Source organism: Rhinolophus ferrumequinum, chromosome 18 (genome assembly GCF_004115265.2).
Source record: "Rhinolophus ferrumequinum isolate MPI-CBG mRhiFer1 chromosome 18, mRhiFer1_v1.p, whole genome shotgun sequence".
Classification (NCBI taxonomy): Eukaryota; Metazoa; Chordata; class Mammalia; order Chiroptera; family Rhinolophidae; genus Rhinolophus; species Rhinolophus ferrumequinum.
This window is the reverse complement of record NC_046301.1, coordinates 21,760,474-21,786,262: the sequence shown is the minus strand read 5'-3', so window position 1 is coordinate 21,786,262 and position 25,789 is coordinate 21,760,474. Positions and strand designations below refer to the sequence as shown.

The window sequence follows — 25,789 nt, the reverse complement described above, 5'->3', positions numbered from 1 at the left end:
AAGGGAGGAAAGGATGGATTCTCAACTCATTTTGGAAGAGGAAAACAGGCTTTTCAAAATAATAAAATCTGAACATTCTAAATAGAGTTTTATGCAGGAATCGACACAACAGCTGGAGCGGAAGGTAGATGACACTTTCCTTGTGGACATTTAGACTCTCGTTCTTTGTCCTTTTAATTTTGTGGTCATCTATCTCTCCAAATCTACTGTAGTCAAGTGCCTTCTCGTAAATATTTCCATTTACTGATTATATTTCAATTATTATTTTATACCAAGGTGTTTCCAAAAGTAATTTGAAGCTGAAATTTAAGATATTTCATATGTTTTTATCACTTTTTTGCCACAATGACTACTCAAAACATTAATTGAAGGGCCAATATTTATAATAAAATAATAGAATAAATTTGCTTTTAATATAATAGCATAATTTGTAACATACTTTACTGGTAATAGTGTCCTTTTGTATGTTGTCTCCGTGATGCTCATGGGATTTTCAGGCATGGCCAGTCTAACTTTTTCCACCTTTCAGGTGAGGAAACTAAGTATCAAACAGTTGGCAACTAGCTCAAGTCTCACAAGTATCGGCCTCTGATTCTTGGTTTTGGTTCCATTTTATTGTGTTGCTTTATATATGTCCCTATTATCTTATATGTATCTGTAAATATTTTGCTCCTTAAGTACAAACTTGGGATATTTTGAGGTCATATTTCAAGGTAAAACAGAGTGATGCAATATAGGATGGTCTTATAAAATGAGTGTTTTCTGGTACATACAATATTGTGAACTAAAGAGTAGTGTCAATTTGTATGATTTTTTGAGAGTTTTGGTCTGTCTGATTCCATACAGTCTAAATTTGTTGTTACTACCGTACTTTTTTTTTCAAATTACATTTTCAGTCATTCTTACAAGTTTATCAATAATGTTATTGCATCCTATACAATTCTAGAGTATTAGCCTTTATGCTGAATTATAAATTACTTTGTATTGCTCTTTCAGTATTTAACAATATGATAGGAAAAATAGCTTTCTTGTATAATTCCCCACTGCTCACATTAATAGACATTTCATAAAAACACAAGTGATTTATTGTCTGAAAACACATCCTGCCTCATCTTCTTTAGGAAAATGTGAAACATATATTTAATGTACCAAATTCTAAACAATAAAAACTTTTCATGCTGAGAAAAAAGCATGCTATATTAAAAGTGTTCAGCAAATCTCTAGAAGATTCCTGTAAGATGTAAAAAAAGCTGTTTTCAATTCATTACAAGAATACCTGTGTTTTGAATCCAGGCATTTCTCTGTTCATTGTGCACTTTATCCGGAAAAGGAAAACCAACATGATTTAGCTAATTTTAGTTAAGCTAATTTCTGAAATTTCAAGAGAGATTGAATATGTAGTCAACAAATATTGATGGTGGCAGGAAGATACCTTCCACAGTGGATTACAGACATTTCTTATCCCAAATAACCATGAAATATAATGTTTTAAATTTATAGGTAGGTAATTCATTTATATTTCCTGAAGCAAAATTAAGAGGACACCATTGATATACAATAGAAGTAAAATGTGACACAGTTGTGATTTAAAATTTTCTAATAGCCACATTAAATAGGTAAAGAAAAACAGATGAAGCCAATTTTAAAAATACATTTTATTTAACCTAATATATATACTATTTATCATTGCAATATGTAATTAATATGAAAAATCATTAGTATTTAATAACATGTTTTTACTAAATCTTTGAAATCTGGTGTACAATATAACTTCCAGCACATCTCAATTCATACTAGCCACATTTCAAGTGCTCCTAGCCACATGTTACCATAATGACAGCACAGCTTTGGATGTTGGGCTCTGCTGGACCTCCTTGGTCACTCATTTCTGTGATAATGCTTGGCACATAGTAAATGGGCAGTCAGTGTTTAAAGAAAGAAGAAAAAAATGGTAGCAAAGAAAGGTCATAGAAGAAATTTGTAGTTAGAACTACACATCTACTTATTAGCAGGATGACCCCGGCGAGGATATTTATCCTTCCTCACTTCTGTGTTCTTTGGTAGGAATGTGATATTTGTATTTGCCTTCCATAATCACTGTGAAAGAACTAAATGACAGCAACATAGCTCCTACTTGGTTTCTTTCCATCGCATTTCCTTTCTGAAATCTGAATGAGGTCATATGTTAGATTCCTTAATCTGTTTGTATCTACTTTTATTAGATCTGAAAAGAAAAATGTACCAAACCTAGTACAGTTTTTTCAGTTACAAGTGACTGGAAAGGAAAGAATTTTTATCACAGAGTAGGAGGTTCTTAGTGTCAAGATTGGAGCCAAGGACAGTTATGTCAGATTGCTTAGCATGCATGTGATCTTAAATTATAAATAATTTATAAAACTGCCTTTAAGCACTCAGGTCTACATTCAGATAGATGAACATTTTGGTAAATAAGTTTCAGTCCGATAGCCAATTTAAACGTAACAGCACAATCACTTCAGATCTTCGAATTTCCTGTCTGCTCAGACTTGAATCATGGCTTAGAGATTTGCAGAGGAAATAGAAATATGATCTGTTCTTTTCTCCACTCACATATACACCTACACAATATAATATACATGCAAAAATGTGCAGAAAACATATATCTATGGTGCAGGGCTGGCTTCATGGGCCTGGGACTCTACAGTCACACCGAACTCTGCCCTCAGAAAGGGACCAGTATTGGCTTTTTAATTCTCTGTGGTCGCCATCTTGAAATTCTTAATAATGGTTCCTTTATATTTGTGATTTGTGAGTCTGATAGGACAGTGGAAATGCATGTAAGCTTGGAGCCGTGGTTCGTAAGTGGTCTCACCTCTTGTGCCCCTCCCCACCCCGGAGGGACTACCCAGTCCCAGGTTCCAGCCCAGTGACTGCAGCCACCCTCTGCCCCAGGTATGGGCCTGGATGGAGGAACAAGGAACGTCTGGTGGGTGCATGTGGCCTGCAATCCTCTGAGGGTCTGCACTCATCCAGCCAGTGTCTCCATGCTCACGGGAGCTCAACATTAAATAGCAAATAAAAAAACACCAGAGAGAGAGACCACTGAATAAATGAAAACCTGGTATGATGTGATGAATAGTTATAAAGTCATCATTGTGTAGGCACTACATAGATCATAAAATAGAATATTCTGAGCACCCAGCTGTCCTCTTCATCCCCCTCCTTGACTCTTTCCAATTAAGACACTCTTAATCACCCCCAAGAGTTATCCATTAGCTTTAGTTCTGTGTTAACAATTTCTGTGCTTTTCTCTCTAGTTTTACCACCAGAGCGATGGTACCTATTACTTGTACCTATTCTTAAAATTTATATAAATTAAATCGTACTGCATATTTTTCTGTGCCTTACCTGTTTTGCTCAACATTGCTTGTAATATTTGTTCATGCTGCTACATACTGCTATAGCCTGTTCATTTCCATGGCTATACAGTATACCATTTTAGGAATACTTGTACCTTTCTCAAAGCCTGGGACTGTGTCTTGTTCGCTTTGTGTTCTCAACACTAAGCACATGCCTGGCACACAGTAAGCATTCAGTGTTTTTTTTTTTATTTTGTTTGTTCTGTTTCTTTTTAAGCATTCAGTGTTTAGCTTTACCTAGTAAATATGAAATAAATACCTGCTGGTCTTGTAGATAATAAAACCAAAACCATGTATGGAACTGAAACACTAGGTATAATAATTCCTTTGGCCCTGAAGAAAACCATGCTATGTTATCAATCCTATGCTTTAGTAAGTATTGCTTGCTTGATTGAATATAGCTGTGGTAAATAACACTTTCGATTAAAAAAAAAAAGTTTGAAAACAGGAAAAAAAAAGTAAGCCCGGACCTGTAGATTACTCTTATTGAATATAAATATCTTAGAACATAAACTCCTCAAGGGTAAGTACTATGTTGTATGTGAATTCTGCTAGGTAACCACTAAATTAATTATTCCTAATTAACAAAAAAAACAACAAAAAGTTTTTTCTTGCTCTAAAACATGGCAAAGTGAGATACAAATTTTACGGACCAGTAGACACGTTTGTGTGCCCTGAATACATATTGAATCTATCCTAAATCAAGGAGAACTATTCATTACTGTGTCCTAACTCACAGGGAAACAAAGTCAGTCATTCTTCAAGTTCAATATCCTGGAACAATATTCTAGTGTTCTAAAATATACTTCAAACCAATGAGAATCTCTGATGGTTTTGGATGATTGAGCTCTGAAGGAGGTCCAAATTTTCATGTGCAGTGCATAAGATGGGTTTATAGTTTAGATGGATGAAGGCAATAACTGTTGAGATCACAGAATTTCCTTTCTTTGCTAAAGGGGGAAAAGAATACTTTTGTCATTCCTGACTGCTTTGCGAAAGGTAAAATATATTATTGCTTTTAAGTTAGAATTAGGTTTTAGCAACTATTCAAAGAATCTATTCAATTACACACCAATGGGTATGAAAATGGATTTCCTATTTTTTATGGCCCTTCATTTTTATCAGTTTGTGCTAAGCTATGTCCACTGGGAAATACAGTGTATATAAGGGATGTTTTCTTTCAAGCATTTCACACATATGAATCTTTTAAACATAAGGTAGTGAAACTATGCTGGCAAAATATTCTATAATTCTATTGCTTAAAAACAAATAAAAGTTGAGGTAGTTTGACTTGAAGACTCACTGGGGCTTAAGCAGTTCTTCAAAGTGCCATTTATTAAATGTCATACTAATTACTTGTACCATCAGTCCTATAAAACAAATCACTGCAAGAGCATTTTATGGAGGGTGATTTTTTTCCCTCTCTACTCTCTATTTGGAGTATTTCTTCTCAAAATATTCCAATATATACTGAGATTTTCATCTTAGTCCATAGAAAGCTAAATTTTAATGTGTGTTAATTTACTTACTTTTGAACTAATTTTTAGAAACAAAAAGCGAGAGCTTATTCTTATATTTGCCTTTTTTAAAAGGTGGTTTTCCAACCAGATTTGCAATCACTTTTTTACAACTAAGGCAGTTTCTCTGGCATAAGTTTTGAAATTTGAAATGAATAATTCAAGACCATAGTAAATTACACGTATGTCATAGAATATTTTGCAAGCTTATCTGACTTAAGAATAGAAGGCTACTAAAGTATATAAATAAGGATAACTGAATGTTATAAAGTTTTCTTTTTCTGGGTTTCTAATTTTTGGTTTAAATTACTCTGTGGGGCAAAATTTGGTTTGGAAATGTATTGGAGAAATATTTAAATGACTGATGCATTTTCTGTTCTTGTGTTAAAAAAAAAGACCATTTATTTTCCACTTATAAAAAAGAAAACACAAAGACTTTTAGAAGAATTCTTATGTTTTTCACGATCTTAATTGCCCTCAGTCATTTTCATTTAATTGTGAATGATGTGTTTGAAAGTGTGTGAATGAAACTGTTTTTTTTTTTAATTTATTGGGGTGACAATTGTTAGTAAAATTACATAGATTTCAGGTGTGCAATTCTGTATCACATCATCCATAAATCACACTGTGTGTTCACCACCCAGAGTCAGCTCCCCTTCCATCACCATACATTTGATCCCCCTGAAACTGTTTTTTCACAATTAATCTGTAGAACATGAATTTTTAAAATGGTATTTGTAATTTTTAAATCAATTTTCAGTGTTTCTGAAATAGAACATAATTAAAAATAGCTGGGATTTTGTTTGTGATCCTAATACCACAAGTTTTCAAAAACAATTTACATTACAATTAATAAATTGATGTAGAAGAAAATAAGTAAAATGTGTAAATATAATTACAGTAGTTTTATTCTTTTCAGTTATAATTCCTTTCTATTTTGCTATTGGTTTGTTTTGTCAGAGTTAGGTTTTTAAGCATCGTGAAAATAAGAACAAATATTTTCTGAAGGATACATCAGGGATGCTGTCTGGTTGTTAAAAAACTTTTAATATATTCTTGGCTTCATTAAAATTGCCTTTGTATCACAAGATTGGCTTCAAAATAAAAAATAATAACTTGGATAAAAGGAATGATTTATTTAGGAAAGGTGAGGACCTTCAGTAAGGCAAAAGCCTTAAACTGAGATGATATAGAGGTGGAAAATGCAGTTAGAATTTAAGGAATCAAAGAGGAAAATAGTTAACAAACAGGAATTTCAAGGAAGATAAGAAAGAACAGTGAAAGAAGGGAAAAACCATAGATTTGTCTTATTTATAATGGGGGGAGAAAATCCTTCATGGTGTATTTCTCATGGTAAATATGAGATTTAGATGAGATTCTTTATAGTTGTGATTATAATTGACATTGCTTTGAATCTATATATTAATTGAGAGATACAGAACAATCTTAACACTAAGTCTTCAATCCATGAACATAGTATGTCTCCACTTATTTAAGTTATCCTTAATCTTGCAGCAATATTTTACATTTTATAAATTATATATTTTATATTTATGTAAACTTTTTACACTATTTGTGAAATTAATCTTTAATACTTTGAGTTTTTCAAGCTGTTGCAAATAATACTGATTTTTAATCCCTTTTACTAATTGTTCATGGTACAATATAGAATATAATTATTTTTTTCATTGAATTGTACACTGCAACATTGCTAAATTTATTTACTAGTTCTACTAGTTTTCTTTCTGATTCATTAGAATTTTCTACATACACATCATGTTATTCTAAATAAAGGTAGCTTTTCTTTATTTCTTTCCAAATTGCATGCCTTCTTTTGTATCTTTGTCTTGTTTTATTGCACTGGTTAGGCACTCTAGCACAATGCTGATTATAGACATCCTACCTGTTTCAAATCTTAGACAGAAGGCATTCAATATCTTATCATCATGTATGATATTAGCTATAGTTTTTTGTAGGTGCCCATAAAATGAGTTTGATTTTCTCTCTCTCATCCTTATGCTCTGGGCTCAACTTCTCAGGATCTGTTTCCTCTCTTACTAGAATTAATAATACTGAATGAAAATGACTGATTAATTAGAAGCTAAAAAAAACATATAGGTATTTCTACAATTGAAAGAATGAAGTAGGCCCACATGGCTACTTCGTAGATAACATTTAACACATTAATTGTGATTTAAAAAAAAAAAACCAAAAAACACAAACAAACAAAAAAACCAGGGTTGAAATCTCAGCCAACCAAAATATTCTGAGCTTCAGTTTTTTTCTTTTCTAAAATAGGAGAGGTAATTCCTGTTTTATCTATTTCTCATTGGAGATGAGGCTCAAATGAGATGGTGTATGTAGAAGTTATTTTTAACATGCTAAATAGATGTAAGTTACTGATAAATAATTTTGAGAAAGGAGCATACATAGTTGAACTCGAGTCTTTGAAATGAATTTCCATCCTAATAATTTAATACTGATAATTAATAGTTTATGGTATTGTGCTGGTGATAGCATTTTTGATATACAGGAATAATTGACAAATATTTATTGAGCACTTACTACATGACCTCTGTTCCTGGAGAGACACTGGTTAACATAAAAAAAAGTTGTTGACCTTGTAGTCCTTATGTTCTAGTGTAGAAGATCAACAATAAAATGCGTTTCTGATGTTCTGCTCTAACAGAGGAAGGTTCTGACCTAGAATTTTACAGTATTTCCAACAAAGCTTCTGTGTGAAGGGTCTGCTGGCAGAATTCTCTCTTCTTCGAGAAATGTCAGTCTTTTTACATTTTTTAAGGCCTTCAACTGATCGGATGAGGCCCAGCCATATTATGGAAGGCGATCTGCTTTACTCAAAGCAGATTTAAATTTAATCTCATCTAAAGATACCTTCACAGCAACATCCAGATATGTTTGATCAAATATCTGGGCACTGTGACCTAGACAACTTGACACATAAAATGAACTACCATGGGCAGAGAGAACAGCAGAGGCAAATGAGTGGACATGGACTTCAGTATTTGTTTAGGTTAAGGCAAGTAAAGCACTTTAACTAGAGGAGACTCATATAAGGACATAGTAGTTAGTAAAACCAGTAAGATAAATTAAGAAATGAACTTTATGTTGTCTTCAATTTTTCTTAAAGTTGCTGCTAAAATAATACACATTATGTTTCTGAAAAGAACCAAGTTTTGTTGAATTTGATCTGTTGATGTGTAGGAGTAAGAAGACAGAGCATCTGTGAAATATTAGTACAATCAATTTTCATGTATTAGTAATAATGGAAACAGGGCCCACATGGCTACTTCGTAGATAACATTTAACACATTAATATTCAGAATTTTCATTATTCACTCAGAACTTACTTTCACTTATATTTTTCATAAGTGGAAACATTGATTAACGTTTTATCTCTGCTTTCTTTCTGATGATGACTGAAAGGATTGAAAAGAACAGGTCGACATTGGCTAATCTTTAAACCCAATAATTAATTATCGATCATCATAATAGAAAGTTTTTGTTTGTTAGCTTGTTTTACTAATCTTATTTGTTATATTTATGTGTGATATTTGCTGTAGCTTTATAGACTTTGTCTTTGCGAATCTCTTTGTACTTACATAAAATTTTAATTTAATTCTCTGTAATACTCTGCCTACAATTTTGTTAAGTTTCTACCCATCGCATATAGTCTATACCTTAACTCTCTCTTAGCTATGACTAGGGAAGTAGAAAAGAGTGGAATGAAATGTTTGAAATAAATACACAGACACAAGCAGGGCTAAAATGCTGTTCTGTAATTATCCTTTTGTTTTTGTCACTAGACTCTTATTTCCTCTCTTGAATGTATTGCTTTAATGAGCTTTTACTAAAGATAATGATACATTAATGAACTTCAATCTTCTGACAAGCCAATCATCAAAGACAGATGGAAATAACTAAAAACTAACAATCTTTCCGAGGGAATGAGATTCTTCTTTTTGTTTTCTAAAAAGGCCAGCTGATTCCAGAATTTGCACAATAATTCTAACTCATGCATAACCTGTGAATAAATAAAATACCAAAGATTTGTGATGAAACATTTTGAAGATAGGTTTTGTTTTCTAAAGCTTAATCATCCTTTTATATTACAAAACAAATATATTTTTGTTGTAGAACTTCTGGAAAGCCAAATGTTCATGTCTGTTTCCTTATAGTTGAAAGGGAGTGGCGTGTGCATGTTTCCTTCAGTGATGGAACATATATGTGAAGGCATCATGGAAAGTCATCCCCTCTGCCCCATAGTCATTCTAGGATCCAGATTTCCCAACACTGGGATAACCCTATAAGCTGAACCTCTCAACTAACAACCTGCTTCTGTTCATTCACTTAGCATTTAAACTGTTCAAATATAAGGTATGATTGTGTCAGATTATTTCCAGGTGATGTGGAGACCAAACTGGGCCGAGTTTGAGCCAAGCATGTTCAGCATGCTTATCCTTTATGTCTAACTCAAATGTGTTTGTCTAGGGTTCATGGACTGCTTCCTAATTCATTCCTCTAAAGCTTCTTCAGAGGTCCTATAACAACTGGTATAAGGAAACAAACAAACAAAAAACAATTAGGGTAGCTTTAAAAGGTGGCCATATGTGAGTCTGGTACTTACTGTAGAATTCATGAACCCCACATTCAGAATTAAAGAAAAGTCTAGAATACAGACAGAAATTTGATGAAACCAGAAGCTGTCACTTTCAGCATTTTGGCGTATTTTTGTTTAGTCCTTTTGTTTATGGATTTTTTTGGTTCATAATTTAAAGCAGAAGGTATGTAATATTTTCAATTTTCTGTATTACAGTTTTCATGTAAAAAATTTTACAAGCAAAATTTTTCTTGTTATAAAATAATCCAATGCTTGTATGTACCGATTTCCCATTACTGGACATTTATGTTATTTCTGATGTTGTTATTGTGTACGGGTCCCATAGATCACACCCAGATTCAGTAGTGTGTTAGAAGTACTCATGGGATTCAGTAGATAGTCATATTCACAGCTGAGGTTTATAGTAGTGAAAGGATACAAAGCAAAATCAGCAAAAGGACAGGCACATGGAGTGAAGTCTAGAGCAAACCAGGAGCAGGCTTCCAAGAGTCCTGTTCCAGTGGAATCACATGCATGCACTGAATTCCTCCAGTAATGAGTCATGACATGTGTGAAGTACTGTATACTGCGGAAACTCATTAGAGACTCAGCGCCCGTGGCTTTGATTGGGGTATGGTCACATGGCATCCTGTGCTTAGCATGTAGCAATATTCCAGATTTCCAGAAGGAAAGCAGGTATTCTGCATAAACCATATTGTTTGCATAGTCTAGGCATAGTGAGATACCCTTATCTTTTAGAGAAAGTTTCACTTCATTGTAGGCAACTAATTACCTGCCAAGTTCCCAGATGCCAGCCAGGGGTCAACTTTGCAAGACTGTCTTTCTAAGAATAGTAGTCTCAAGTTTGTTGTGTTAACTCTTGTGCACAATTAATATAAATAATGCCTTAATAAGCATCTTTGTTAAAAAATCTTTTGGCATATTTCAGATTATTTCCTCATGAAAGGTTCCTAGAAATTGACATTGCATATGAATATTTAAAAGACTTCTTCTCTTACTGACAAATTGCATTCCCAGAAATCTTTTTCATTTTCACCAAGCATGTATGAGCGTGGGCACCAAAACCTTGACTGAAATAGGTAAGATCCATATGGCCCAAACATCAACACACAATAAAACTGGAAGAATTACTTTAAAGAAATTAGAATTACACGAGACAAACAAGACTAGTTGATCATTGCTTCCTTTTGTGGTGGGAGCACACTGAAAACATTCTCATTGAATTATCACTCAATATCTACTTTTCTCCTAGATGGATATATATATATATATATATATATATATATATATATGTTTTTTTTTTCTTTCTCTCTCCTGTAAGCCTATGACATCATTGTCATCTGTAAAACACATCATCCTATTCATTTGAACATCCATTCATTCAAAGCTATTAGCACAATTCTGTACCAGGCCTAGGATAAAATAGTGTACTGGCCACTGTGCCTCCCCTCCTGGATTCTGCACTTTGCTGCCAGCATGAGCTGTATTTGCCAGAGTGCTTCTTGGCAAAGATGGCAGGTGAGCTGCCATCAAGAGGCATCTTCAGGTCACGTATTCAGATAGCTGCCCCTGCATTGTAGAAGTAAATCTCTGACAGCCCTGGTATCTGGGCTCCCGCTTTCGTTAATCAAGAGTCTTTACTTTCTAAGCCTGAGGCCAATGTTTTCCAAAGCTGCTATGACACAGCAGACTGTCTCTCTTATTTCCTGAGAGGGGAATATAAGTTTTGACTCTTTACAGATTTTGTGGTTCCCCACCCCACCCATCCCCCAAAATGTTGTGGTCATTGAGGACAAATTTAAAGGAAACATTTATTTTTGTATGTATGTTTGGTAAAAGAAGTTTTTAACAAATTGTGTTTTCTCCTTATAAGTAGAAAATTTCCTGTTTAGAAAAAGGAGTAAAATTTAATCTTACTCTCATGCCTCCCTAGAAAGTGAATGTCCTGAAAATTCTATGGTGCTTTCTCTAGAGTTTGCTTTTATTCATAGTTTTTCACATAGTTTTGATTCTTTTTACCTAAAATTATATAGTCTTATTTGGAATGAGTTTTCTCTGAAATTGCAATTAGTTACAATTAAATGCAGAAAATTTGGAAAATACAGAATACTACCACACACACACACACACACACACACACGCACACACAAGACAGTCCTTTACTATTGCACCACACAGAGATACTGCTAAAACTCTGGTGTATTTCCTACAATTTATTTTCCAGGTATCTGTTTTTCCTTCATTAAACAACAGAGTGCCATAGAAACACTCAGAGGTTGTTCTTATGATATAAAGAGGAACTTTGTGAGGGACCAAGTTATGATTCAGGTGATTGAATTTGAATTTTAAAAGGAGAAAAGTCATTATTTAGGTTCTGTGAAAATAAAATAGCAGTTATAGTGTTCTTTGTTATTTTTGTCTTGTTTCCTGGGTCTCTGGGTGCATGTTCCATACATTTAGCCATTGTTAGTGTGTGAGAGAGCAGTATTGATTATTCGTTATTGTTTTTGGTAATCATAGGACAAGATTCCATTTGCAAGACCATTTCATTTCAACTGTGAGTTTGTTTATACCCTAGGAAACAACTTGTTTGGTTCCTGGGAAAGTAGAATAAGCAGAAAAGAAACTATGACATAAAGCATGGGAGGACCAAGCTTTAAGTCCTAGCTACAGAATTCATGTGACTACAAGTGATCCTACTAGAATTGAATATACTCGTTAATGGAGGAATGGCTAGTACTCCTATACCATGATTTCTAACTTCTTTTGTCCTTAATTTTGATTCATGTCTTTGTCTTTAGATAAGTTTTTGTTTGTTTAAACAAAAACATGGTTTCTCTGAAATTTTCAGGGCATTGGTGTGTTTGGAATGATTTTTTTGTCTTTTATACATTGAAGTCAATTTGGTTATAAAATTTCATTTCACAACTTTTCTTTTTCCTGGGATTTCTGTTGGTGGCGTTCTAGTATTGATTATTTTGTTCTTTCTTAGAAGACATTTGAGAACAAACTGAGTTTTACACTTTTGAGATTTTTTTTCTAAGTTTGTATGAAATATTCTGTATTCTTATCATTTAAATTTTCTTATTTCTGTAATTTTGCAGAATGTACTGTGATACAAACCTCTTTTAATTAATATTACCTAAAATGCAATGAGCTGCAATCCTGAGAAGACTCATCTTTTTTTAATTCAGGAAATTATTCAATATTGAATGTTTTCTTCATTAAGATTTCTGGTTATATCTTCAGTAATGTGTATGATTCTTTTGATGGATATTTACTTTTTCTTCTCTTTGATCTATACTCTCTCTTGTCATTTTCATCTTTGGGTACTTTATTCTGCATTCTAGGAATGCTTGCCAAATCCAGTCATTTGATATTCTGCACTGTCTCTGATATCTCTACTAATTCTGAAGGACATTGTAATTCCGTCATTATGTTTTTGGTTTCCTTGTATTTCTTGCCTTTTTAAAAACTCTCATTTCAATTTTTATTTACTTTACAAATATATTTTTTTAAAGTCTTGGTTTATTTTCTCCTTATTGTTTTTGGCCTCTACTTTAAAGAGTTGGCTTGTTATAATAAGGTGAGTGCGCCAACACGTTTCTAAATTTTTATTTTTATTTTTTGTGGGTCTAGTAGAATATCTTAAGAGTTAAAGTCTTTGAGTAGATTTTCAGAATTGAAGACTATAGTAATTTCCCATGGCGGCTCTACCAATTACCACAAACCTGGTAGCTTAAAACAACATAGGTTTATTCTCTTAGAGTTGTAGAGGCCAGAAATCCAAAATCAATTTCACTGGACTAAGTTAAGGTGTCCACAGGACTGATTCCTTCTTTGTACTCTAGGGAAGAGTCTTGCCTTTTTCAGCTTCACCCTTTGCACAGGCTTTCCTTACAATAGGACTGCATCAAATCCTGGTGCTACAGTCAGGATTACTTCTGTTCCTTGTTGTTTTCCTGGATTTGTAGTGTCCAAGTGGATGTGATAAATGAGGGGACGGAGAAGGAAGTGGCTTTTCAAAAGCAGCACCCACATTATGGAGAGATGGTTCTTGTTCTTTTTCTCTTTATTTTATTTTTTTCTTGAGAGGTAGTAAGCCTCTTTCTCACATCTTTCAGGTGGGCTGGGGGTTTTATTATTGTGTAAAGGTCATTGATTGCTTTCCTCAACTCACTTTCAACATCCTAATTAAAGAATATTTTGTCTCATTTGCAAATTGGTGAGTGACCAATTTTTGTGACCTTGAGATTTTCCTTTCTTAAAAAATGATTTTGACTAGATATCTATTTATTTTCCAATTACAGTTTACATACAATATTATGTTAGTTTCAGGTGTACAACATAGTGATTAGACATTTATATAACTTACGATTTATCATCCTGATAAATCTAGTACCTATTTGACACCATACATTGTGATTACAATGTTATTGGCTATACTTTACATCACCATGACTATTTTGTAACTAGCAATTTGTACTTCTTAATCTCTTCCCCTTTTTCACCCAGCCACCCAACACTCATGCCATCTGGAAACCATCAAAATGTTCTCTGTATCTATGAGTTTGTTTCTCTTTTGTTTGTTCATTTCATTTTGATTTTTAGATTTCACATATGAGTGAAATCATATGGTGTTTGTCTTTCTTTGACTTATTTTGCTTAGCATAAATACCCTCAGTGTCCATCCATGTTGTCACAAAGGGTAAGGTTTCATTTTTTTTCTATGAGTGAGTAAGATTCCACTGTATATATGTACCACGTCTTCTTTTTGTCAGTCCAGACAAGTCCATTTTGTCTGGCATAAGGATGGCTACTCCAGCTTTTTTCATTTGTTTGTTTCCATTTTCATGAAATATATTTTTCCATCCCTTTATTTTCAGTCTGTGCGTGTCTTTCAATCTGAAGTGAATCTCTTCTATGAAGCGTATGTAAGGGTCTTATTTTCATATCCATTCAGCTCTGCTTTGTCTTGATTGGAGCATCTAATCCATTTACACTGAAAGTAATTGTTGAGAGATATGTAGCTATTGCCATTTTATTATTCATAATTTTGATTTTTTTTTTTAATTGCTGTTTTAAAGATGTCCCTCTAACATTCCTTGTAGTACATGTTTATGCACTCCTTTAGTTTTTTCTTGTCTGGGGAGCTCTTTATATGTTCTTTGATTTTAAATGACAGCTTTCCTGGGTAGAGTAGTCTTGGTTATAGGTCCTTGCTTTTCACCACATTGAATATTTTGTGCCAGTCTCTTCTGTCCTGCACAGTTTCTGTTGAGAAATCAGTTGACAATCTTATGGGAGCTTCCTTATAAGTTACTAGTTGCTGTTCTCTTGCTACTTTTAGGATTCTGTTTTTCTTTAACCTTTGCCATTTCAATTATAATGTGTCTTAGTGTGGGCCTATTTGGATTCACCTTGTTTTGGACTTTCTGTGCTTCCTGGGCTTATATGTCTATTTCTTTTGCAAGGTTAGGAATATTTTCAGTCATTATTTTGTCAAAAAACATTCTCAATTCCTTCCTCTCTTCTTCTGGTACACCTAAGATGTGAATATTGTTATGCTTGATGTTGTCCCAGTGGTCAACTTAAACTACCCTCATTTTTTTAGATTCTTTTTTCTTTTTGTTGTTCCAATTGGGTGTTTTCCACTACCTTGTCTTTCAAATCACTAATTTGATCCTCTGCTTCATCTAGTCTGCTGGTGATTCCTTCTAGTGCATTCTTCATTTCATTCTTATTGTATTCTTTATGTCTGACTGGTTGTTTTTATGGTTTCTATGTCCTTTCTTATGCTTGCTATCTCTTTGTTTTGAAGTTCTTACTAAGTTCTTTGAGCAACCTTGTAACCATTGTTTTGTACACTGTCTCTGGTAGGTTGCTTACCTCCATTTCAGTTAACTGTTTTTCTGGAGTTTTCTCCTGTCCTTTCATTTGGAACATATTTCTTTGTTTCTTCATTTTGGCTTCCTCTCTGTGTTTGTTTCTATGTATTAGGTAGGGCTGCTATTTCTCCCACTCTTCACCAGGTGGCCTTATGTAGTACGTGCCCTGTGGGGTCCTGGCATAATCTCCCTAGTCACTTGCTAGAGGTTCGCCTGGAGTGTCTCTTGTGTCGGTGTTGTGTGCTCTCCTGTTATAGTTGAGCCTTGAGAGCTATTGTCATGTCAATGGGTGGGATTGACCCTCAGGCTGACTGTTTGTGGGGTTTGGCCACATCTACAGCTATGGGCTGCTGTGTGGTAGGCTTACCCTACTGAATGGGATTCACCCCAGCAGGCTCTGATGCCTGTTGAGACTGCCCTTTGTGTGTGCTGATTTTGGGGCTAATTGGGAGATGCTCTGCTGTGGTCTGAAGCCATCCTCTAGGTATGTTGGTTCTGGAGCCTCTTGGGAGGAGCTATGGTGCAGGCCCAGGTCACCCACTGCCTGTGATCAGCTGGGGACTACCTGGTAGGAGCTACAATGTAATCTGTGGTTTTTTGCTACCTGTGCTAAACTTGGAGGCACATAGTAGAGGCCGTATTGTGATTCAAGAACTGCTGCCACCTGCTGCAAAAAGCCAGGACACTCTGACTCCAGCTGCCAGCTGCTGGTTCCCTTAAAGTTCAACCACTGGTAAAGCATCATGCAAGTTGGATAAGGCAGGATCTCAGGGAGTCACTACAGTGGGAAGCGTTGTAGTCAACAGGTTAATGTAGAGTCTGGTTTGGTGCCAGTGCTGAGCCTAGGAGATACTCAGCAAAAGTCCCAGAGTGCACTGAGGCCAGTTGTGCCCCCCTGGAACCTGTGCACTCTGACAGTTTTCCAAGAAAGACCACAATTCACACAGGGCTGGCTGCTCCTGTAGAAAGTGCCTCCAGGAATTTGGGGATTTTGGGTGGGATGGGCTCCCAGTGAGTCAGCAGAGTAAAGCCACCACACCAATCAGATTCAGATTTTGCCATAAGCATAAGGGCAGGGCTCAGCACATTAAAGATGGCAGCTGCCTGTCAGCTGCATGGGAATAGAACCCGTTATTGAGAAAAAGGGATTGCCCTTTAGCCCTGGCCGTGAAGCCACACATCTCAGTCTGCTTCCTGTATGCCTCCTATGCCTTCCGAGTCACTGTCCCTCTGCTGGAGCCCAAGGAGAGTTCCTGCAAGTGAATGAGTCTGTGCATGGGCCCTTTAAAAGCATATTTGGGTTTCTTACAGCCTTCTGTCTCACCCAGATGGTTGGAATCCCCATTGTTTTTCACAGCCAGATGTTGTGGGGCCTCCCCTTCCCAGTACCAGTACTCCAAGCGGGGGCGCCTGGTGTGGGGCTGGGCTCCTTGTTCCTCCAGAAGGAACCTCTGCAGCCGAGGTATCCCTCTCAGTTATCATCTGTCACACAGAGATTTTGGACAAGCCTGTTTTGCGTCTCTTCCCCTCCTACCAGTTTCAATGTGGCTTCTTTATATCGTTAGTTATAAAATTTCTGTTTAGCTGGACTTCGGATGGTTCTCCAGGTTGATTGTTCTATAATTTAGTAGCAATTTTAATGTGTCTATGGAAGGAAGCAGGCACGGTGTTTATCTGCTCTGCCATCTTGGGTCTCCTTGAGATTTTCATCTTTTCCTTTATAGTTACAATATTTAATGGGGTTGTCAAGGGAGCTGCCTTACAGCTGAATGTAACATACCATATTAAATCAGAAATTATGATTTAGAAAAATTTTTTTCCCACTATTAGCTTGTAAGTATCTGCCAAAATTGTTCAAACACTTGGCAATTCAGAAAGATATTATGCAACAGTGATGCCACTGTTCTGTATTATATCTTAATCAGAATGAAGTTCATATCTACCCATCTATATCTATATCTATATATTATAGATATATGTTATATCTAAATATATGTTATATTATAGATATAATGTATATTATAGCTATAATATATACACATACATTATAGATATATGTACATAGTATATACATACTATATATTACATCTATAATATATATGTAGATATAGATATAGTTATCCATATATCCAAAAAAAGTTATCAATATTTCTTAGATGTTTTATATCACAATATTTGGGAGCCATGAATATTAACTGGCATTCAGCAGATATATATAGTTAGTCTGTTGAATCTTTATTTTTATTGAATCCTTTTGGAAACAGTTCATTATAAACAAATGAAGGAAGGTAAATAGTTTAAATAATCTTTGAATGCATATTGTTCATTTTTGACTATAAATTAACAATATGAGTTGATTTAAATAGGCATGTCAGTCATTGATTCTAAAATTTGAACTAATATAACAGATGGAATTCAGCTGCCACACAAGCTTCTAGGGTTTGATTATTCAAGTGATTAAGATGCTATTTGTCAACTCTAGTTTACCACCCCTTTTAATTATATAGATAATCAAACCAAGAACTGCTAATTCTGTCTCCTAACTATTAATTGTTTGTAATTACCTACAGATTAAAACTGCATGTGCAATTAACTCAAAGAATTAATTGTTACAAGGGAATTGATAAAAGGGAAACAGAACAAGCTTGGCATAAAAGAGGCTGTAAGGACAGAGGACCACTGAACACAGTGGCATCTTGGGCCCTATCATGTCATAAAGATACATCATGCTTTCATTTGGACTTCTTCAGCTCTGTTGGAGGCATTGCATCGACTATTTCTTATGAACATTTGTTTCTGAAACAGTGTATTTGACAAGTTTGGATTTCTATTATCTTTGGGTCTTCTGCTGATATTCAGGAGACTTGGACAAATTCATCTATTTGAGATATGTAGTAAATGTTTGTCACTACAACGATTAACAGAAGGGTGAATATTTTAACTAGCTAGGAATTTGTCTTTCCTTCCTTTTCCTCTTCTTTTCCCCCCCTTATTCTCTTGGCAATATCAGTGTAGTATACAATCTTATCAGTTTTCTGTGAGCCATCTGAGTAATTCAAATTTCTAAAATAACTATGCTTATTAGATTTTAGAAATCTCTCACCTGTGTAAACAATTGGCTCATTGTTAATTACACAAAATGGGAAATAAAATAAAAATCCATGCCCAACTGAAATGTATTTAAAAATCTATTACCTGTTTATAAACATCAAGATGATGCTAGAAAGCGATGGGAGATGGTCTGGTAAAATAATATTTTGTCCTAAATAAAAGTAGAACTTAAAAAAAAAAATCTATTTTGGAGGCTTTTCCATTCCTTCCGATATTTATGTCAGTTGCATTGTATGGGGCCTTTCACTCTTAACAGTTTTGCCGCTGGGCCTTTCAATCAATGCCAAGTCAGTCTAGGAGCGTGCATAGTACATATGCTTGGGGCACAGCATTGTATATAGTTTTGGGGGGAATACAAAACAAGTGAAAGACAGTTAAGTCTAGATAGGGAAATAAGATATACAGAAGACAACAACATAACATGAACCAGTGGTATAGTAATACTTTTCAGAAAGAGTCTAAGTATTAAGGAAATTAAAAGCAGGAAGACTCGGTATGGGTAGTTATTTAACGATCTTTTTTTTTTTTTTTTTTTTTTTTTTACTTTCAGAGTTAGCTGCTTTGTAGCTAGTAACTCCTTGTTAACCTGTTGAAACCATTTTGGTATTTTGATAATGTATTTTCCTCAGATTTGTTTAATCTCAGAGTATTTTATTCTATGCTGCTGGCTGATAAACTGGGATTATTGATAAGATTTCTTATTTTTTTCATCTATCTATATACAGCCTATGCTTGCCCCCAATCTGTCTCTGTCTCTCCCTCTCCCTCTCCCCCTCCCTGCCTCACCCCCGCACCCCTAGAATTCAGAATCTTCATTTCTTTGTGGCCTTATCTGTGAAGATTGTTGGCTCCATGAAGGGTTTGTAAAGATTTAGTTTGATGTAGGACTTTGGTCTTCAAAACGATCAGTTTATAACTTTCGACTGACTTTGAGAAATAAACCAGAATTTGTGGCATGTCACCTTCTGTGCCTGGCTTCTGAGGAGGAGTCATTAGCATAACATCAGTGTGTGAATGATTACCTTGAGGATTTTAGTGGAGACTTTCCTGCTTCCTGAAGTAGAAAAGTTATAGCTATATTTTCTAGTCTGATGCCTATATACTGGAGGAAATAATGAATGGCCTTCTCAACTACATGAGTCTTGTTTTGTGGATAAGCAAGATAAAATATTTGAAATGCTCTGGGCTCTCTTGTTAAAATAAGTTGTATGGCATTTAGTTTCATTTTGGGTTGGGCTCTTCAGTGATCAGGGTTTCCCATTTTCATGCAGGATTTAACATCATAAGGCTAATTCTTGTTCACTAGTGTTTGCATAGCTACCTTAATCTCATTGCTAATGAACTGGAAGCACAGAGCAATTCCAAGTAAGATACTGTGCTTGTCCTGGAAGAGTTCATACATTTAAAAGGGAGTTTGGAAAGAGAAGCCTCCAGGGGTAGTGCTAGTGAGTCAAGGAGTGCTTCAAATTAATCAAAAAAGCTGTGAGGGCTTACACGTCTCTAAGAACTCTTATGCTATCCTATATTTCCCCAAGTTTATAAAAGTCCTCAATTAAAGTGTAACACATATGGCGTTTCTTTTGCTATCCTCTTCCCAGGTTCTAATATTTTCAGGTTCTCTGTTATCTCCCTGTTATTGACATTTGCTTGTATTAAAGGATTTCATTTGTTTATATTGAGTTGTGATTAAAGTATGCAACTTATCATGTTTTCTAGAGATGTTGCCTTTTAGATAGAGGGCAGAGATTCTTTTTGACTGAAATGAAAGAAATGCACATACAATTAAAATGGGATAGGTCGAGTATGTGATTGATTAGGATGGTTCTGAGATAGCATCACATTTCTAAATATTTTATGTTACCACTCTGCCTCCCTATGGGACACTTAACTTATGATCCTTTAATAAATGGAAGCAATAAAATAAAAGCATTTATTACTTTTGAGTTTTCTCTAAATTTGCTTGAAATTTACCAGTCCATAGATGACTATTAAATTGAAATTTTCAGGAAAGAATGTATATGTATATGAATAAATGTTAGAAAGAAAAACGGAAATGTGAAAATAGTTCGATTCATTTGGATGGCAGGATTGAACTGAATTTGTAACTTTTTGAAATTATTTATATTTCTGAGAAATAAACAAATCTTAAATTTCCTCCTTGTCGTTAAAGAAGTAAGTTTTCTGCAGAAATCCCATGTAACAACTGCCATTAGACCGAGGAAATATGTGGGTATATGCTGGCTAACCTTTTGCTCTTTCAACCTATTTGCCTTAAGTACTTTGCAATTACATAGCTTGTGCCTTCATAATAATTCTGAATTTTCCTTTATAGTACTTACGTAGCAGGGAGAAGAATGTTTCTTTTATTTTTGTAAATGCTATTCACAAATATGATTTTGCTTTAAGTCTCATTTAAAAAAGTAGTCAATGTTCTTGAAGAGAAGAGAGTCAAAAGAAGGAGCCTGTTATGTTTCTGAGGGGCACACTATCGCCAATAAAAACACCAGAGCTTTATATTATGAGGGAGCCAATTAATTGAGGCCTCTGTCTTTGGATGCTGTCACATCTTTACGTCTCTCTGATTATATGACAAGATGCAATTTTAATATATGATAATTGGGCCATAAAGATGATTTACTTTCCTTTTTGTAGCATTAAGCAGTATGATCAGTGTGTACTTTTCCTGGATAAATATTGCTTTAACCTACATTGATATTTCTAACAGACAAAGCATTCAACGATTGGAGAGGAATTTTGTCATTAAGGACTTCCCGTTCCACTCGAGGCTCCAGTTTTCCTAGTTTCTCTGGATCATCATTTCGGGAATATTATGCCGTAAGTATTTGTAAAACTGGACACAGAGTTGAATTACTATTTTTCTGGCAAATTGTTGGGTTAATTTTGATATAACATGTGAGATTTTACTATGGACCTATTTCATTCTTAAAATGATTCTTTATTGAAATTCATCTTTTTTTCCCCCAAAGCAGTGCTTTAAGTTCTGTTATCATATCTTATGTAAATCTTGCTGATCATTTTTACTCCTAAATATGTGTATTAATTTTTATTTGAAGAGCACTAATAGCCAAAGTGACCATCACAATAGTTTTCCCTAAACGTGAGAATCACTATTTTTATAATGATACTTTACCTAAGAAAATAGAATGGAGGCCAGTGGAGAATGAAGACATCTACCATGTTTCCCTGAAAATAAGACCGGGTCTTATATCAACTTTTGCTCTGAAATACACATTAGGGCTTATGTTCAGAGGATGTCATCCTGAAAAACCACGCTAGGGCTTGTTTTCTGATTAGGTCTTATTTTTGGGGAAACACGATATTAGGAGTGTCACAATTAGAAGACTAAAAAATCCAAGGGAAATTTTATGAACACACAGTGATGGTTTTATGAATGAAGGCTCTCTAAATAGAGACATGGGGATCTGGGGTTTGAAAATGGGAAAAAAGACTTTAAGTTTATCTTTTTAACAGGTCATGTCCTAACATGTCTCCATGTAAATAGTAGGATAAACTACTGTGATTCTGATGTCTTTTGCAACAATTTCTTAAAAGACTGCAAAACGCTATTTTACAACACTGTGTCTCACAGTGTCTGTATATATGTGTGGGTTTCTTACGTCTCCTATGTGTTCTGTTCTGCGTGTGAATGTGTCTGTCTCATCCTTTCTGTCTTTTTGTCTTTTCATATCACCACATTATTTTTCTTCTTGTCCTTTGTATTAGTGTTTTTGGGCTGCCGTAAGAAAATGCCACAGACCAGGTGGCTTAAACAACAGAAATGTGTTTCTCCAAGTCTTGAAGGCTGGAAGTCCAAGATCGAGATGCCAGCAGGGCTGGTTTCTCTTGGGGCCTCTTTCTCCTTGGCTTGCACACAACTGCCTTCTTACTGTGTCCTCATGTGGCCTTTCCTGTATGTGTCTCTGGTGTCATGCCGTCTTCTTATAAGGACACTCATCATACTACTAGGCCCTACCCTATGACTTCCATTACTTGAATTACCTCTTTAATGCCCTCAACTCCAAATATAGTCACACTGCTGGTTAGTGCTTCAACATATGAATTTTGGGGAGACACAATTCAGTACATAACACCATTAGACATCAGACATATATGGAAAAATTATTTTTCCTATCATTTGAATAGTTCTTTACTGTTTAATAAAAACAAAAAACAAATGTTGAGTTTTATATTTTTCCTGTAAACCTAGCCTTCTGAATTGCATCATTTTTGAACTTATGTTGCTAAATTCTTTGTAAATAAATTTACTAAAACAGAACCATTGCAACCCTGTTATAGATAAGGACATTATGTGAATATTATTAAGGAAAAATTATATAAATTTTTGATAAAGAAATTATATGAATATTATGTTTCTGAAATTCTGATAGCTTTTGTAATTTACTACTTTCAGAATATGTTAATTAATAATAGTAGAGACAGTTACCTCCAGCTAACAGGATATATATTTCTAATGCATACATGTCCTTAATAAAAGTAATACCCATAGAAGGCTGTTTTTTTATTATCTTCAAGTAAAGGTGAAAGAATGAACTGTGCTTCTAAGCCTTCCAGCTCTACCCTGTTTTAGGCTGACAGTTTAGAGACTGCTTCTAGCTGTGTGAAAAAGGACAGTTAAACATATTTCTTTTGGGGATACATCTGGCAAGAGTAGACTTGATTCTAGAGAGCTTTGAATGCAAGACAGGGGGGGGTCTTTATTCATTGCTGAGTGGGAAATTAGTAGCCCAAAGGGCTACTAACCATGGCTTGGACATAATAGATGGTGCTTCAGGTATGTGCCCCTGTATATTTGGCTTCTTCCTCCTTCCCCCACGAGGAACAAACAAATCCTATATAAGAGAGGGGAAAACAAGTCACTGGTCATACTTTTTTTTACCGTATTTACAGCTTCATCTCATAAACAAAAAATAAACAACAAAAAAAAATCCATTGGTTTTGTAGAAATATATATTTTTTCTTTTTTATGGAACGCTTCACGAATTTGCGTGTCATCCTTGTGCAGGGGCCATGCTAATCTTCTCTGTATCGTTCCAATTTGAGTATATGTGCTGCCGAAGCGAGCACTAGAAATATTTTTAAGAAATGAAAATTTTCAAATATAACATTGTTCTTTACATAAGCTTAATTTTGACCATAGAATGGGTTTGGCTAGATTTTTCACATGAAATTTCTTATCACTTTTCTCTGGAGAATTTTCTTGAAACATTTTAGTAAAAGAAAATTGTAAGAATCTAAGGAAATATTGTTCTTTTAACTTGGAAATTTAGATATCTTTTTGTAATTCTTTACTAAATTATACAGTCAGAATACTTTGGGCTACCCTTGAAAGATTTTATTACAAAATAAAAAATAGTAAATGAATGTTTAATTATAAAAAGTCTTTGTTCATTTCTTTCTCCCACATCACAATTTCTTCTTTCTTCTCTTTTCCTTCCCCAACTCCAATATAAAACTATGTATATAAAATATAAATAGCTGCAATTAAAAGCCCACATCTCAATAGTTATATTGTCTTGCAGCAATATTACCTGGGCCTGAAGTGTATTTTTATAGTCATAATTTATTTTATATTATTAAATTTTGACTTCTAGATAAAAATTCTTACTCTTGTTCTGGTTAAGATACTTACTGGGAAAAATTAAGGAGGCACCCCATGAATATTTTAGCAAAAGTAGGTTAAGATGTATAGTCACAGTAAATTGGTCAAGATTTATATGTAACATTCTCATGAAGTTTTAAAAGAAAGCTTGAGGAATGCAAGATTTATATGTAATGTTACTTAGATTTACCAATGTGCCGTCACTTAACTATATGGCAATCCCACCTATACTAAATCATATTTAAAAATGGAGGGCTAGGTAAAGAAATGGGATAATTTTAAATTTGTATTTTTGGATCAATTTATTTTGATTTTATACAGAAAAATCTTAATCTACACACTTTTCATTTCTTTTATTATTAAAGACCATTGGATTTTTACTTTTGGAAGCTACTTCACCATATTTCTATATTGTGGAAGCCAAAAGATTCAACTAAATTCATTCAATCATATTGACCCTTTATTCTGAGATGTTCTCATTTGGGAAAGATATTTGAGGGGCACTAGTAATAATGCCCACTATAGTTCTAGTCCTACAGTTGCCTTTCAACATGTGTGAGTTGTGTGTATGTGTGTATATGTGTGTGTGTTTTAGTTTTTTTTGTTTTTTTTTTAAATAAGATGGAGTGTGATTGTTATCGAAACCTGGATGAAAGAATGAAAAGTTGAATGTAGAGAGCATTTGAACAGATACTAGTTTAACGGAGTGAACAGGCTGTACCTGCCCTGGGGAACCCCCCCTCCTGGGAAACTATGGCCACTCGGTCTCTAGTAAAGGGAACATTAACTAAATTTCTTGAAAAGTAATGAAAGAGAACAAACTGTCAAAAGGCAGCCAAAAAAGGCAAACATCTGTTACTGAACATGTCTCACTTCACTTCCTTTCAATGTTCTTAGGAATAAATTTATGAACTAGGGGAAGGTTCAGCACTAATTAGCTTGTTTTCATCAAACAAAATGCACCAGACATGGATATTGAATATGAATAAAAATGTTAGTAGTAATAACAAGTAGACGTAGAAACTGCCAGTGGGCATAGAGAGTGCTGGTATCCAAGGTTATGATCAGAGGCTTTGGATATTGCTGTGTATGTTAACGTTGTGTTGACTTAGATTTCCTGTAATTTGGTTTTTTAAATGATCAGAAAATAATGTTTAAAAGGTCACGTGTGTTCATTAAACAATAAATGGATGTGATGCAAAGTTTTCTCTTTAGTTATACACTTTTAGGCTAATGAAATGTTAGAATGATTTGGAATATCAAATAGAGAGCTACTCAAAGGCAATGTTTTGTAGTACAAGCACCAACAGTAGTGATAGTTGTAGCTTGTAGCAGTTGTACAGATTTGGGATCCTTTACTCGAAACTCTTACGGCCAGATGTATTTTGGAATTCAGAAAATTTCAAATTTTAGAAAGGTAACAGGACAGGTGGATCTGCAGTCAAATTTGTAATCAAAACATGTTGATGTTGTACAATAAAGCATAAGACTATTCTCAGTAAGTGGGAGCTAGAAGTCACTATATAGGCCTTTTGTTGGTTGGTTCAACTCAGGTTTGCCACCAAAGGTCAGGTGAGTGAAATTTTACCTCC

The 25,789-nt window shown here is 34.6% G+C and overlaps 1 protein-coding gene and 1 non-coding gene across 2 annotated transcripts in view; one reads left to right on the top strand and one right to left on the bottom strand.

Moving 5' to 3' along the window:
- IQCM (IQ motif containing M) overlaps window positions 1-25,789 on the top strand; it is a 248,625-nt gene that overhangs the window by 48,275 nt on the left and 174,561 nt on the right. Inside the window, 1 exon segment of the mRNA XM_033135403.1 lies at window positions 16,803-16,907. Coding sequence (XP_032991294.1) covers window positions 16,803-16,907 — 105 coding nt within the window.
- On the bottom strand, window positions 23,556-23,662 carry LOC117038586 (U6 spliceosomal RNA). The gene has a single exon (XR_004425680.1). It is a non-coding gene; the product is annotated as a U6 spliceosomal RNA (small nuclear RNA).